The 14,329-nt window shown below is 36.5% G+C and overlaps 2 protein-coding genes across 3 annotated transcripts in view; one reads left to right on the top strand and one right to left on the bottom strand.

Annotated features, from left to right (window-relative positions):
• cacna1hb (calcium channel, voltage-dependent, T type, alpha 1H subunit b) overlaps positions 1 to 3,231 on the top strand; it is a 99,580-nt gene extending 96,349 nt beyond the window's left edge. Inside the window, exon 35 of the mRNA XM_077205305.1 lies at positions 209 to 3,231. Coding sequence (XP_077061420.1) covers positions 209 to 1,168 — 960 coding nt within the window. The 3' untranslated portion in view covers positions 1,169 to 3,231. The remainder of the gene's footprint in view (positions 1 to 208) is intronic.
• A 3,371-nt stretch (positions 3,232 to 6,602) lies between these two features.
• Positions 6,603 to 13,176, bottom strand: syngr3b (synaptogyrin 3b). Of its 2 annotated transcripts, none has more exons than XM_077205298.1 (4): positions 12,699 to 13,167; positions 10,850 to 11,084; positions 10,009 to 10,154; positions 6,603 to 8,048 (listed from the first exon to the last, which is right to left on the bottom strand). In XM_077205298.1, exons 1-4 carry the CDS (start codon positions 12,798 to 12,800, stop codon positions 7,830 to 7,832), a joined length of 702 nt encoding a protein of 233 aa, XP_077061413.1. In that variant the 5' UTR covers positions 12,801 to 13,167; the 3' UTR covers positions 6,603 to 7,829. The 2 variants fall into 2 exon arrangements, with proteins under 2 accessions (XP_077061413.1, XP_077061414.1); XM_077205299.1 differs by lacking the exon at positions 6,603 to 8,048 and adding an exon at positions 9,785 to 9,927 and having other exon boundaries at positions 12,699 to 13,176.
• Positions 13,177 to 14,329: the final 1,153 nt, after the last annotated feature.

The following is a 14,329-nucleotide window of genomic DNA, read 5'->3' as shown; positions in this document are numbered from 1 at the left end:
ATGTAATTCAATATGTAGTACATTAAAATATATAATTGAATCTATATTCAATATACATTAAATAATAAATTATATTTTAAATAAATACATTAAACATATTTTCCAATATATAAAAAAATGACCACACAATTCTGCAATAAAGCATTCAAGATGGTTGTGTGATGAATATTTTTACAATGTGTGTCCTTATATCTGTTCTTACCAACAGCAAGCAATAAAGAGTGACTCCTTCGATTCCACAAACGTTGATTTCAGAGACACCTTACATATCCCGGGAAAGCCCTGCTCCAGTGATAATCTCCTTCTCAAAGTACCCATCATGCCCCTCACCGGTGGATCTGCCCCCTGTTCCCCCCAGGCCTCGCCCCCCCCTCCCCCCCGCAGCCGGACAGCGAGCGTACAGACAAACAGACACGTGTACAGCCAGCGCAGCATCCCCTGCCGAAAGACCATCAAATCTCTCGAGGTAATGCACACGCATGCACAAGCCAAGCTACGGGATTCAGAGTCGGTCCGACTCGACACCAACATCACCCAAAGAAGAGCCTCTCGGTGTGGGGCACGCAGCCACAACCCACATTTCTGTTCTGACACTCAGTCTCAGGACTCACTGCACAGTGGGACGGCCCGTCAACCGGACACCAGTGCTCATAGTCTACGGAAGCACAACAGTATGGAAAATAACGGCTTCCTATCTCAGCTCCACATCCCCCGCCGTCACTCGACGCACGGAGAGGAGTTACTTCTTCAACAGCAGACAATTTCACCATCACCAACACCCAAAAAGGAGAAAATGAGCCCTCCGTGCATCTCCATCGACCCCCCCACCGATGCGGTCTGCCAGGAGCACAGCACAGTTCTGAGGAGGCGGACCCCATCCTTTGACTCCGCTCAACCACGGGACTCTTCAGATCTTCCTGACGTGCAGGACCAACCTCTTTTGCCTAGTCATTTGCCCCTCCCACAATTCTCTTTTGACCAATCAGATGTAAGTTCCCTGAGTAGCCTGTCGGAACTGCTTTCGGATAGTGACCAGTCGACGCACTCCTTCCCTCCTGAGGCCCGGTCGGGGCTTGTGGGAGACGCAGCTCAGAGTCACCTCAGGAAGAAGGTATTGGTCAGAATGGCCAGCACTAGGGATCCAGGAAGTGAGGATTCGGTCGCTTAGGGCCCGGGACACCGCGCAGGAAGCCACCCACGCATTCCGCCTCTTCGTAAAGCATTTTAATAACAGGAAGAGGCGGTGTCGGCAAAAGTATGCAAATGTGTTTCTGATGGAACTGATCTTTTTTTGCCTGATCATATTGATTAGGGACTTTTGTTAGTGTTCATCATCACACACGTCGATATTGTGACATTTCACATTGTTGACATTATGTGAATTCATATGAAAATCCATCACAGAACCATGTTGCATCGTGGCATATAATTACTGCACATGACGGTGCAATTTTAACCCTCATATTTTGTTTGGGGTCTGAAAGGTTGATCATTTAATGGTTTAAAAAGTGTCATTTAAATTAACACTGTAATGACTGACTTATGATAGTAAAAAATAGAACCTTTTGAAATGGAACACTTTTTGAAATGAACCTTTAGACAAAGTATTTTATAAAGGAAAAAGTTTGAATTTGTATTTTTGTTGAATATCATGTTTGATACATCAGGCTTTTATGACTCATATAGTATGATATAGAAAAATCGAGATGAAAAAAAACACCACAATTTTATTTTTGCCTCAAACTGAGCAAAGGCCAAAAAGTAAGTTGAAATTCTGATAGCTTGTAATGTAAGTCAATGAGATTATATCTCCCAATAATATGTACGATTATGTTTAAATGCTTAGTTTTATGATCAAAGCTCTGTAGTTTTTATTGTGGAAGCAAAATATGTAATACAATACAATAATGAATGAGGGTTAAATAAAGCATTCAACGAAAGCCTGATGAATCAAAAAGCCATATCTGATATTCACATTTTAATATGATTTTTCTAGAAAAAGTATGTATTTGAAAAACCTTGAAATATTACTAACAATATAAACTCATATGTTTTCTTTATAAAAACCAGTAGAGATTTAACAGCAAAAAGACACATGTACCACACGGAATGATATAAAAGATATAAACTATACATCAAATGGCATATTGATTTAATACAACTGATTTTTCAACAAAGTTTTGATCATGTTAATAATTTAGAGCTGGCCTTAGAAATGAACAGTACGTATCAAATATGATACAGTTGGCTTTATAGGTTTAAAGTTAATTTCATGAGTTTCCTAATGAAAACTAATTATAAAAGTTAATTTTATAATTAACATAATTCACAAATCCACCATGAAAATGATACATTACTTATGTACCTCATGTTTAGAGTCCCAGAGACCCCAGGTATTAAGCATGAATAAATACAATTCATTTTCACATGCATGACATTGATGTTTTTTCTGTTTGTTTTTTAAACCTTTGACAAACACGAATTGTGTGACTGGACATGAATGATAACTCAAATCATGCAGTTTGTTGAGGAGAAGTGTAGTTTTACTTTTCTAAAAGATTACATTAGAGTTTCATCTTTTGCTGGCAAAAAATAAATAAATAAAACATTCTAAAGAAGTTTAATGTGTTTTATCAGATTGACCCCAGACAAAAACAACATTACTGTACTGGATAATAGTCAATCTGTGGTAAAACAGAGTGTTTAAGCTTGAATAATACTGAGTTAAAGGAGTAAAAGAATTGGTAAGGAAATAATGAGTTCGTTTTTAAATTCTTATTAGTAAGCCAATCTCAACATAACATGAGGGTTAAATGTCAGCGCTATATGTCTCATCTTCAAACAAACCCTTATGTCACATGATTAATTAACCTAACAGTCATACAATAACTGTAACACCCTATTGTCTTATACAGAGTATACGGCACATAGAAATACTTTAGCTGAAACATATGCATGTTTCATAATGCTGATTGTGTAGCTGAGTGAATGAAATGATTATTGTATATATGTGTGGCATGTGATATTTTTGTAAAAGGTCAGAGTTTTACATGTTGTTGACCTTCAGGAAGAAACGGTGATAAAGGAATGTTCCATGTTCAAGCTCTACATTAGAAAATAATTTTGATTCATTCCTCTGTTTGTAAAAAATAGTGTGTGTACAGTGATGCAGTGGAAATATGGGGCAAAACATTGCAGCAGGGTCAAATAAATTCAAAACTACAGTCACAAGAGTTCAACACTGTGTCGACATGACACTACTGTGATAACATTGCCTCCCTACTAACCCTATGCAAAGTTAAACATTTGGTGTTGGATTTACTTTCAAACAATTTTTACAAATAAGTACAAACACATTGAAAATGAACTGCAATTTTGAAGTAGAAAACTGAAATAGTATGTTCTTGTAAAATGTACTCCAATAATCTTTTATTTTAGTTTTATTATACTTTGATTAATATTTTTAATCACTGTAGCTTTTACTTTTATATTTTTAGTTTTCATGTTAATTAAATTAATTATGTTGGTTAAAATTTTTATTTGAGAATTTAATTTGAGTAATTAGTCATTGTATTAGTTTTTAATTTAGGTTTAATTTATTTTTATTTAGTTTTGGTTTTAATTATTGAGTGCCGAAAAGTAAAAAAAGAAAAAAAAAGAAAAGTAAAATGAATAAATAAATCAATATTATAATATATGAATTCAAAATTTATGTTGAGTTCATGTTTAAAACTTTAGTTAATGCAAACATACCAGAAAGGGACTTTTACACTGTAAAACATTTCCACCTTATTTTTCTTATGTTTCTGCCTTCAATTTTTGAGTATAATCAAAAAAAAGTCATTCAACTTAAATTATATTAAACTGACTTTAAAAATCAAGTTGAATCGCGTAAAACTTATTTTTAAAAAGTTGAAATTGCAGAGGCCTTAAAACCTGGAATATTTTCCCCTTAGACTTCTGTCGTAAGAGCTTTACTGTAACACATTTTGTTGGTTTTATCAAATTGAGTAGTCAAAATTATTTTCAGTAGAGATTATCATTACATTTTAAAACCATGAAGTGTTCTTTCTTTTGAACTGCAGTTTTTTTTCATATGCACACGTACAGAAGCTTCCAAAGAAATGAGCTAGCATGGATGCTCACACTCTTATTTTGGACTGATAACATTTGTGTTTTGGCCCATCAGGTGATGAAGTCAATAATAACTATAGCACATGAATATTTACATTTGCGCAGAGATGTTTAGACACCCGACGCATATTGAATAGCATTAATATTATTTCCATTTACGTTGCAGTATTTCCAACAACGTGAAGGTTGTTCAGTATCTGTAATATTTCCTCACATAAAGGCAGATGTGCATCAAAATTGTGAATCCTTTCCACTGCATGAACATCTGAATATAGGCTTTTCACACTTACTTCACTCTGGGTTAACAGCTTTTTAAACCCTAGATTAAGTAACATTCATGCATTTAAAAAAAATTATAATCAGCACGACTGCTTTTAACTGTGATGATAATAAGAAATGTTTCTTGAACACAAAATTAGTATGATTTCTGAAGGGTCATTTGACACTGAAGACTAGAGGAATGATGCTGAAAATTCAGCTTTGCCATCACAGGAATAAATTACATTTTAAAATATAATACAATAGTAAAAAGTTATTTTAAAGCTGAATAATATCTCACAATATTACTGTTTTTATTTTTTATCGAGTATAAGAGACTTCTTTCAAAAACAAACTTTTGAGTACACTTGAGTAGTACATGGCCACATTTCCATAAATAAACAAGCAGTTGTTAAAAAGGTCACATGTGTTAACCTGGGGTTAAAAATGAGAGTGAAAAGCCCTTTAAAAATAGTAAAACACTAATGATTTACTGTTTACTTATTCTCAAAATCACACTAATACATGGATACATCTTTAAAAATGCATTTCATGATTAACTAGTGTGATGGAGGAATTCGGGAAAACCAAGGGCTGATAAATATTAATGAGTATTTCTGAGGAACGTGTGTCATGTATGCAGTGTGAGATCCAGAATGCTGTTTGACTGCTTCATGATTTTGGGTGCTGTTCTACAGATGAGTATCACTAAGAAATATTTTGTTGATAAACTATGGACATTCAATGTTTAGAGACTGTTAACTACTTGAAAAGATTACCATTTTGCTTGTAGTGCTTTGTTTCCTGTCTATAATTCATTGTGATTCATTGAACATTTAAGAGGCAGATCAGCGTGTAAACAGGGCAGAATGCACATAACCAATACTTTCCATTAATAGGGTCTTAAAATAAGTGTAATAATGATAATCAATGATAACAATAACATGTGTCAGTGAAAGGAGATATATCTTCCTTCTGAAGATATTGTTTATGCACCTCAGGAGAGTAAACCACATGTAATATGAGCTGTATTACAATAATTAAAATTGCTAGAATGGGTTCAGAATGGGAAGCATTACAAGTAAAAGTAATCAGATTACTTTTAAGTAACTAGTAACGTAACCCAATACTTTTAAATTTACAACAAATAGTTACTTTTTAAAATAAGCAACGCAAGTCACTTTGTTTTCCCGTTTTGATAGACAGCTCTCTTGTCTCCATGTTGAGAGTGATGTCCCTTAAAATAAAATAAAAAAAATACATAATATATATATATATTTATTTTTCTTAATAAAACTCAAATAATAGGGTTGAATGGTTGACATTTGAAACTCATTTGGAATGCCGTGAATATTCTGTTAGTTAATAGTATATTAGCTCTCTGTCTCAAGAAAGTGAGATTTTTAAAGCTTTTGGTTTACAAAACAACTAACCGGATGCCAGATTGTTCCTGTTTGTGGAGAATTCCATCCCTTTAAATTTATTTGCAAGCTTTTTATCATCAAACTTATTCATAGCTGGTTTTTGAAACACAAACATTAGTTTCCTGTACCATGTTATTTTAAATGATAAACCAAAAAAAGCACCAGATAGCTACTGTGTGTTGACCTGCTAATAATAGCATGTATATCAACCTGACTGTATTTTGCCCTTATTTCTGTTTGTTTTTCTTATGCCATAATAAAGCACACTACTATAAGGGACACACTGTACTATAAATCTGGGTTGCAAATTCATGAATACATACCTGTCATTTGTTTTTTTATAAATTCAAGTTTCTTGGATTGATGGAAATGATTTAATAGGATGCCGTCTTTTTATGTTTAAACTTATAACACTGTTTAGTTCAGAAAATTTTGACTGTGATACCCTTTAGTTTTCCAATAACTGTTTAATTATAAATGGGTACATTTTTGTATTTATTCATATTTTCAATTGGCTTTTATTTTTTATTTATTATTTTAAGGGGTTTTCATGCAATATTTTATTGTATTTCATTTCAGCACAATTTATAATTCAATGACCTTTTTCCACCTTCTCTCAGAACTTCCTTAGAATTTAAATGATTGTTCACCTAAATATGAAAATTCTCTTATCATTTACTCATGTTGTTTTAAAACTTTATGCTGTTATTTATTTTCTGTGGAACAGAATTTGTTCAATTTTTTAAATGGGTTTACAATGTCAGAAGAGCATCCAGCATCCAGCAGTCTGGTTCACTGTACTGGCTCATCTTTATTCAGGACCTCATGGTACTGTATATGTCACCTTGAAGACTTTAATAACCACTGTGACTTCTTCCATTAACAAAATATAACAGTTACCTCTCTGCTTCAGAGGGGATTTGAGGCATTTTACCATATCATGCAATTAGACGGGATTAGGGCAAACACACACATTCCACCCACACACACACATTATGCACAAGTATGCTTGTTAAAGTAAACAGTCTGTTCCAGTAATCTCAGTTATCTCATCTGGAATGTCTCTGACTGCTCCAAGATCATCATCAAACACACACACACACACACACACACACACACACACACACACACACACACACGCACATAAACAAAGAGAGAGGCTGAGACGCACACTAATTTGTTAATCCTCTGACCATTTCTCATTATTTCTCTCTCTATAGTGACTGTAAGTTTAAAAAAAATTTGCTCATTCTTTCTAAACAAAAACATATTTTGACACAAATGACGTGGACAGCACTAATTCAACTGCAGTAAACATGATGTGTTTGGTACGGTTGTCGATTATCTATGCCAAGATGCTATTATTTAATAATCAGACAGACAAAAATAAGTATAATGCATTTTCTTTATCATAATTAAAGGTGCACTTGCTAACTTTTTCAATTCGAAAAAAGTTTTACCCTGAAAGAAATGCAGGTGGTCCACAACATACTTTATTTCTGTAAACCACTTTTTAAACTGACAATTTAGTTGAATAAATTATTTTCATTCTTTTTCATTATATTAAGTGAATTATTATAATAAATTATAATTTCATAATCGGTCAAAATTATTTTTCCCATGGCAAAAGTAGCCAAAAGTATTACTTCGTGCACCTTTAATTATTTTTCGACCTTTTTTTTTTAAAGATAAATAGTAATAATAATAAAATGATTTACTAAATAAATAGCACATTGTGATTTTGACAATAATTTGTTGCTGACTGTAAATGTAAAACGTGTGGGTAGGCAAAGACAATCAATGTCCCAAAACATCCACTTCTGCTCAAGTTAACGTGAGACTACATTATCATTTAATTCTGTATTATAGTGCGGATTACAGAGGCGAGCATCATCCCTTCGCCACCTTGTTACTAAAACGCGATACGATACAATACATTTAGCTAACATTGACGGCAGTCTATACTCTGTCCTTTAGCGCTGCTATATTCCTTGTCTTCTGATTGGTTGTGGATTAAAAGGCTGGCGGGATGTTGTATCCAGGGGGGCGGGTCTCCACGGTCTCGATGAGCGGTGGACTCTGGTAAGCGTTGACGGGGACGGTAGTCTGACCGATTACATCGTTGGAGGGGTACGGCTGCTTGGGTGCCTGGTCGCCAACAGGCTCGGTGGAGAACAGTGTCATGTCTGTGCCCATCAGGAACCTCTGAACAGCGCACACCGTAAGGCCCGCCTAGTCAGGATAACCAGGATTATGCATATAAGTCTGATTAGCATGTTAGTGAGAAACATAACCAAGCTTTATACCAAGCATAGTAGCAAGAGTTAGTTGAAATGCTTGAGTTAACCAAGTTAGAGTATAAACACAAAAGAAAAAGTTCTCTGACTAGATCTAGAAGTTAAATTGTATTACTTGTTTTTATCATCATATGCGAAGTATGAATATACCAATATTTCTGACACATTACTCTTGTTTTTAAGCTTTATAGATTTATAATAAGTTATTACAGAGTGCATGCTTTGTATTAACCATATTGATACAGTGATGGTCAGAATTAATGGCACCCCTGGTAAATATGATCAAAACTGTCTGTAAAAAATAAATCTGCATCGTTTATCCTTTTGATCTTTCATTCAAAAAATTGCCAAAAATCTAACCTTTCATTGAAGTAAAAGAATTGAAAGTGGGGGGGAAATCACATTATGAAATAAATGTTTTTCTCTAAAACACGTTGGCAACAATTATTGGTACCCCTAGAATTTTTTAGTATCTAATATCTATATAGTTCTGATGTGCATCAAAAGATTGTTCAGCATCACAAAATAGAAAGTGGCTGTAAGAAAATAGCTAAAGAATTGAAAATCCTCATTTTGACCATCAGGGCAATAACTAAGAAGTTACAATCAACTAAAGATGTTATGAATCTGCCAGGAAGAGGACGTGTGTCTATATTGCCTTATTGCACGGTGAGGAGGAGAGTTTGAGTGGCCAGAGACTCTTCAAGGATCACAGATGGAGAATTGCAGAGATTGCTTGAGTCTTGGGGTCAGAAAGCCTATTTAAAAAAAATCAAACAACCCCTACATCACCACATGTCCACAAAATCCTCCTCGCTCGTCCAAAAACAAACTCCAGCATATTCAGTTGTCAGGATGACTGGAACTTTAAACGGCACAGGGTTCTGTGATCAGATGAAACTAAAAAAAGAGCTTTTTGGCAGCAAACACGCTAGATGGGTTTGGTGCACACAAGGATAAAAAGTACCCCATTTGTACAATTTAATGTACCATTGGATCTTTAATGTTGTGGGCATATTTTCTGCTGGAGGTCCTGGACTTCTTGTTCAGATACATGGCATCGTGGATTCTATCAAATATCAACAGATACAAAATCAAAACCAGACGGCTTCTGCTAGAAATCTTATAATGGGCCTTGTTTGGATCTTCCATCTGGACAACGATCCAAAACAAATATCAAAATCAACACAAAAATGTGTTACGAGCACAAAATGAAGCTTCTGCCATGACCGTCCCAGTTCCCTGAGCTGATGAGTTGAGTGAACTGAAGAGGAGAAGCACCAACATGGATCTGGGAATCTACAGGATCTGGAGAGATTCTGTATAGAGGAATGGTCTCTGATCTCCAAACTCATCAGACATTATAGGAGAAAACTAAGAGCTATATTCTTAAAAAAAGGAGATTGCAAAAAGTATTTAATAAAAGGGTTCCAATAATTGTGGCCAACGTGTTTTGGAGAAAAACATTTATTTCATAATGTGATTTCCCCTCCACTTTCAATTCTTTTACTTCAATGAAAGGTTCAATTTTTGGCAATTTTTTGAATGAAAGATCAAAAGGATAAACGATGCAGATTTATTTTTTACAGCCAGTTCTGATCATATTTACCAGGGGTGCCATTAATTCTCACCATGACTGTAGCATTTTGTACTACTATCAGACTAGCATAGTTTAGTTTCCACTTGAGATTAGAACAGAAAATCTACATCTACACTATTGAGAGACTGTTAGTCTGCTTGGACAAAAGCCTCTGTTTATCCTCCATAAAGGCAGTGTTCTTAAAACTGTGCACTGCTAGAAGACATAGATACGCCTGAAACACAAACACCAACATTGGCGCTCAAAAATGAACGTAATTGTGACTGTATGAATCTGGGAAGGTGGGATATCTTACCCAGGTAAGGATGGAGAAGAAAGAGAAGGCAATAGCTGCTCGTGCTGCATCGGACGCCTGCTCCAGCGGCAGCTCCTTAGGGGACGTACGGCTCCACTGATTGGCCAAAAAACAGAATCCTACAAACCAAAGGAACGTCCAAAATCCTAAAGAGAAAGGATGGGAAAATGTCAAAAATACTATAATATAATACAATTATTATCATGCAAAAATGTACAAGGGGAACGCAAACATTTTGAGAGCGAACGCAATGTTTCTCGGGGGATTGATAACATTTTGATAGCGAACGCAAAGTTTCTCGGGGGGACGCAAATATTTTGAGAGCGAACGCAAAGTTTCTAGGGGTAACAAACATTTTGAGAGTGAGCGGAAAGGGGAACGCAAACTTTTTGGGAGCAAACACAAAGTTTCTCTGGGTAACAAACATTTTGAGAGCGAACGCAAAGTTTCTTGGGGGAATGCGAACATTTTGAGAGCGAACAGAAAGTTTCTCGGGGGAACACAAACATTTGGAGAGAAAACGGAAAGGGGAACGCAAACATTTTGAGAGAGAATACAAAAGGGGAACCCATACATTTTGAGAGGAAACGCAATGCTTCTCGCAAACATTTTATGAGCGAATGTACAAGGGGAACGCAAACATTTTGAGAGCAACGCAATGTTTCTCGGGGGAACGCAAATCATTTGCGAGAGAACACAAAAGCATTGATATATAATTTTCTCATATGGGGCCTGTATCAGTGATTGTAAATGTACAAGTAAATAAAAAACACTCACTGGATATTACTGTAACTGCATTTCAGACATAAAATCAACGTGATTAATGACTGAAAATTTTCACCTGAAAAAACTATCTCCAACAACACTGCTCTCTTTCTGTCTTTGACACTGCTGATCTGGGGGAAGTAGACGTCCAGGGCCAGGAAGAAGACGCTGGCTAAGAAAGCCCCAATTCCAACCGTGATACCATAGTTACAGGCGTCTGCATTCTTATTAAAGACACAGTGTAGTCGCTCACTGCCCATATTCACATAGCCCTCATTTATTATAGAAGCAAAGACCACCATGGAGAAGATCTAGAGAGAGAAAAGACATTAGTCACAGAAATAAGTCCATAAACTTCATCCCTGGTGTTAAAATAATAAAAACCCTTCAATTATTTGCATTCTCAGTTGGCATCTAAGTAAAGCTTTACTTCTCTCATATTATACATGCTAAATGGAAGTGACACATCATTCTCTTTACCTATGCCGTGCAGTAGCGCATTTCTCCAGGAAGAATTTCATTTACACCTCAGGGAGAAAATGTGGCTAATTCACACGTGTGTGTGTGTGTGTGTGTGTGTGTGTGTGTGTGTGTGTGTGTGTGTGTGTGTGTGTGTGTGTGTGTGTGTGTGTGTGTGTGTGTGTGTGTGTGCGTGTGTGTGTGTGTATGTGTGTGTGTGTGTGTTTTGTCTTGTAGAGGCCATGCAGAGACCGTACTAAGAGCGTAAGAGATAACCGTACTAAGACCGTAAGAGATAATCAGTAACAATGCTCAGGAATCATGGTGCCATGTGCTATTTTTGGCAATGAAACTCCATATACTGACGCATACATCACATCACGCAGTCGTCATAGAAACAGTTGCAGCTGCTTTGGTTATTGGCTGGCTGGATGAAACACTGTGTTAAAGGAAGAAGCAAACATCAAACATGCCTCTAAACATGCCTCTGGGAAGCCCTATCTGATGTTTTCAACCCCTTTTGTTGGTGTAACCCAATGAAGCCAGGTTGATTCAGTCATTAAATAACATACATTGAATTAATTCAGCCAGTTTAAAAAAAGTTTTTAAAAATCAAAACACTATCTCCCTCTGCCCTTAGGCACAGATCTGGTAATGGGTGTGTCATATCAGTCATCAATGAAGTTACTACGGTATGTTTATTTATAGTTCAAGGCAAGCTCACTGTGATACTGTAAAAGGAAAAAGTTTCTGCCAAAACAATACAGTATATATATATATATATATATATATATATATATATATATATATATATATATAGGCTACTGTTATAAAAAGAAAAAGAAGAAAAATCATTTGACTAGTGTTTAAATAAGAGTTGGTTATAATATTTTGTGTTTAAAAATAACACCAATGAGATATAACTAAACCAAGTGAAAACATGACATTTAGAGGTGAATCATTGACTTTACAGTTTGGTAGGGACATCAGCATGTGCGCAGTCACTTCCTCTTAACTTTCATATTATTTCATGAGATGGTATGATAGGCCTTGAATTAAGAATACCTGCAATATTTTTTCATGAAATATCACCCTTGTTTTTTGTTAATCACATTATTATAAAAGTCGCATATTCACAAACATATTTTAAGAATGACCCGAATTGCAACCAGCGGCACAACAGCCATTTAAAAAACTGCGCGCACGCGATGCGTGCGTCACTACCACAGCAACATCTGACGCGCGTCCACCTACAGAAGACAGCATCCTATAATGATACCCAATCATTAAATTACATGATTACAAACGGCTTTAATGTAATACAAATTGTCAAAAAATAAAAATATAAAACGCGTGGTTGAAAATCAACCCGTTATAGCCTAATAATCGTTTGACCATAAGGGGAATATAAACGATGGCAATGCATAATCTGCCAGTCATAATTCATAGGAGATTGCTGTTCATACCCATGCCAGCACTCTTAGGATTGTCTGGGGTTGTTTGACGAACGCGATCGGATCAAAGGCCGAACCGGCTCGGCCCGCTCCAAACGAGCCCGCTCCATCCATCCTCCCGCTGACTGCTACTGCTGCTGACTCCTGCTGCTGCTGTGCGATACTCTGCGGAAGAGGAGAGTCGGGCGCGTTCACGGACGCCTGTCGTGCACACCCACAGTCGGGCGCGCGCCTGTCAGTGTTAAATAATGGTGGGGATTTTGTTTCATCTCAGTGACCCGAATCTTTTGAATCAGTTCACCGAAAAGATGCATTCAGATGCGGTTGGAGCCTATATCGTGCGCAAGTAGGTGGAAAGTCTTCGAGTTGAAGGAGACAGGGGTGCTGGAGGCATGCCGAAAGGTGAATCACTAACACAGAAGAAATAACCCCTAACCCTACCCATACCCTGCCTGTGTTCAAAATCGTCCCCTACACACTCATTCACTATTCCCTATAGCCTATTAATCCACTTGAAGGAGTGAATAAAAAGTAATAGTAAACAAATTTGTGAAATGTTATGTGACAAGATAAGAATATTTTTATCAAATGTATTTTACAGTGTGTAATAATTTTTCTGACGTTTGATGTTCCCTGCTCAGCCTTGAATGATCGATCGATTATTTGATTGCTTTTCCCTTGGGGAGTGTTCGCCTGCTTGGGTAGGGGGCGCGCACGCTGCTAAAACAATACACATACACTGATTGTTGAAGCAGCAGCAGGTCCTTGTCCTGTGTTTATTATTATATCTCCCCTCATCAGGCGGTGAGGGTAGGCTACTACTTTTGCTGTTTAATAATCATTTGAAACCTAGCAAACTGGCAGTTAGATGAAAATATTGATCTTGAATTCAGTCATGTAAACTAGAATGTATAAACCTTAATTAAACAATTTAATAATCAAGTAAAAAGGAATCTATACCTGTATATTACACTGTAGGCAGCCACATTGGATCAGCGGAAAATTGATGGATGGAAGATTCAGCTGCGGGCGCCATCTTCTGGTCAGATGCAGGAATTCATTCCGCGCACGATTCTCACAGTGCATTACAGGTATTCTTGAACACCTATGGTTGAATGTACATCAGTTTTACCAGAGCCTGTCTACGGAGAGCCTGGCCACTCCCTATTAAGTCCTATTGTACCGATATTTGGTTGTAGTTCCACCAGAGTTCCACTGGCGGCGATCGCCCATGAGTGCAAAATGAATGGGAGTCTATGGAGCTAGACGGATAAATTTGTCTCTTTCACCCGATTACCGTTGAGAAATCTCAGATTTGATTGTAGGTTTTGCAAGTTTGCAACATGGGTTATTGGTCGAAAGTTGAATGAACGAGTACTTATGTCCTTTCGATTTCTTACAGGTTGAGTTGTTGTTGCCCATAACACGCTAGCATTCTGCTAATGAACGCTGATTGGTCAGTGAAGGACTGATTACGACCAGAGATACCGCTTGATGGCATTGTGGCATCCGAAGTGGGACCAGAATGTGTGTGTGTGTATTTTTGGCGTGGTCTTTTAAAACAACAAAACAAAACATTTCTTGTAATCTCCTTTCGAATACAACATTCAAATTACTAGACAAAAAATTATATCCTGGGAAAA

The sequence above is a fragment of the Siphateles boraxobius genome, unplaced genomic scaffold (genome assembly GCF_051911475.1).
Source record: "Siphateles boraxobius isolate OS27281-9 unplaced genomic scaffold, OSU_SipBor_1 53, whole genome shotgun sequence".
NCBI classification, from domain to species: domain Eukaryota; kingdom Metazoa; phylum Chordata; class Actinopteri; order Cypriniformes; family Leuciscidae; genus Siphateles; species Siphateles boraxobius.
Note: the sequence above shows the minus strand (reverse complement) of the source record. Positions and strands in the feature narration are given on the sequence as shown.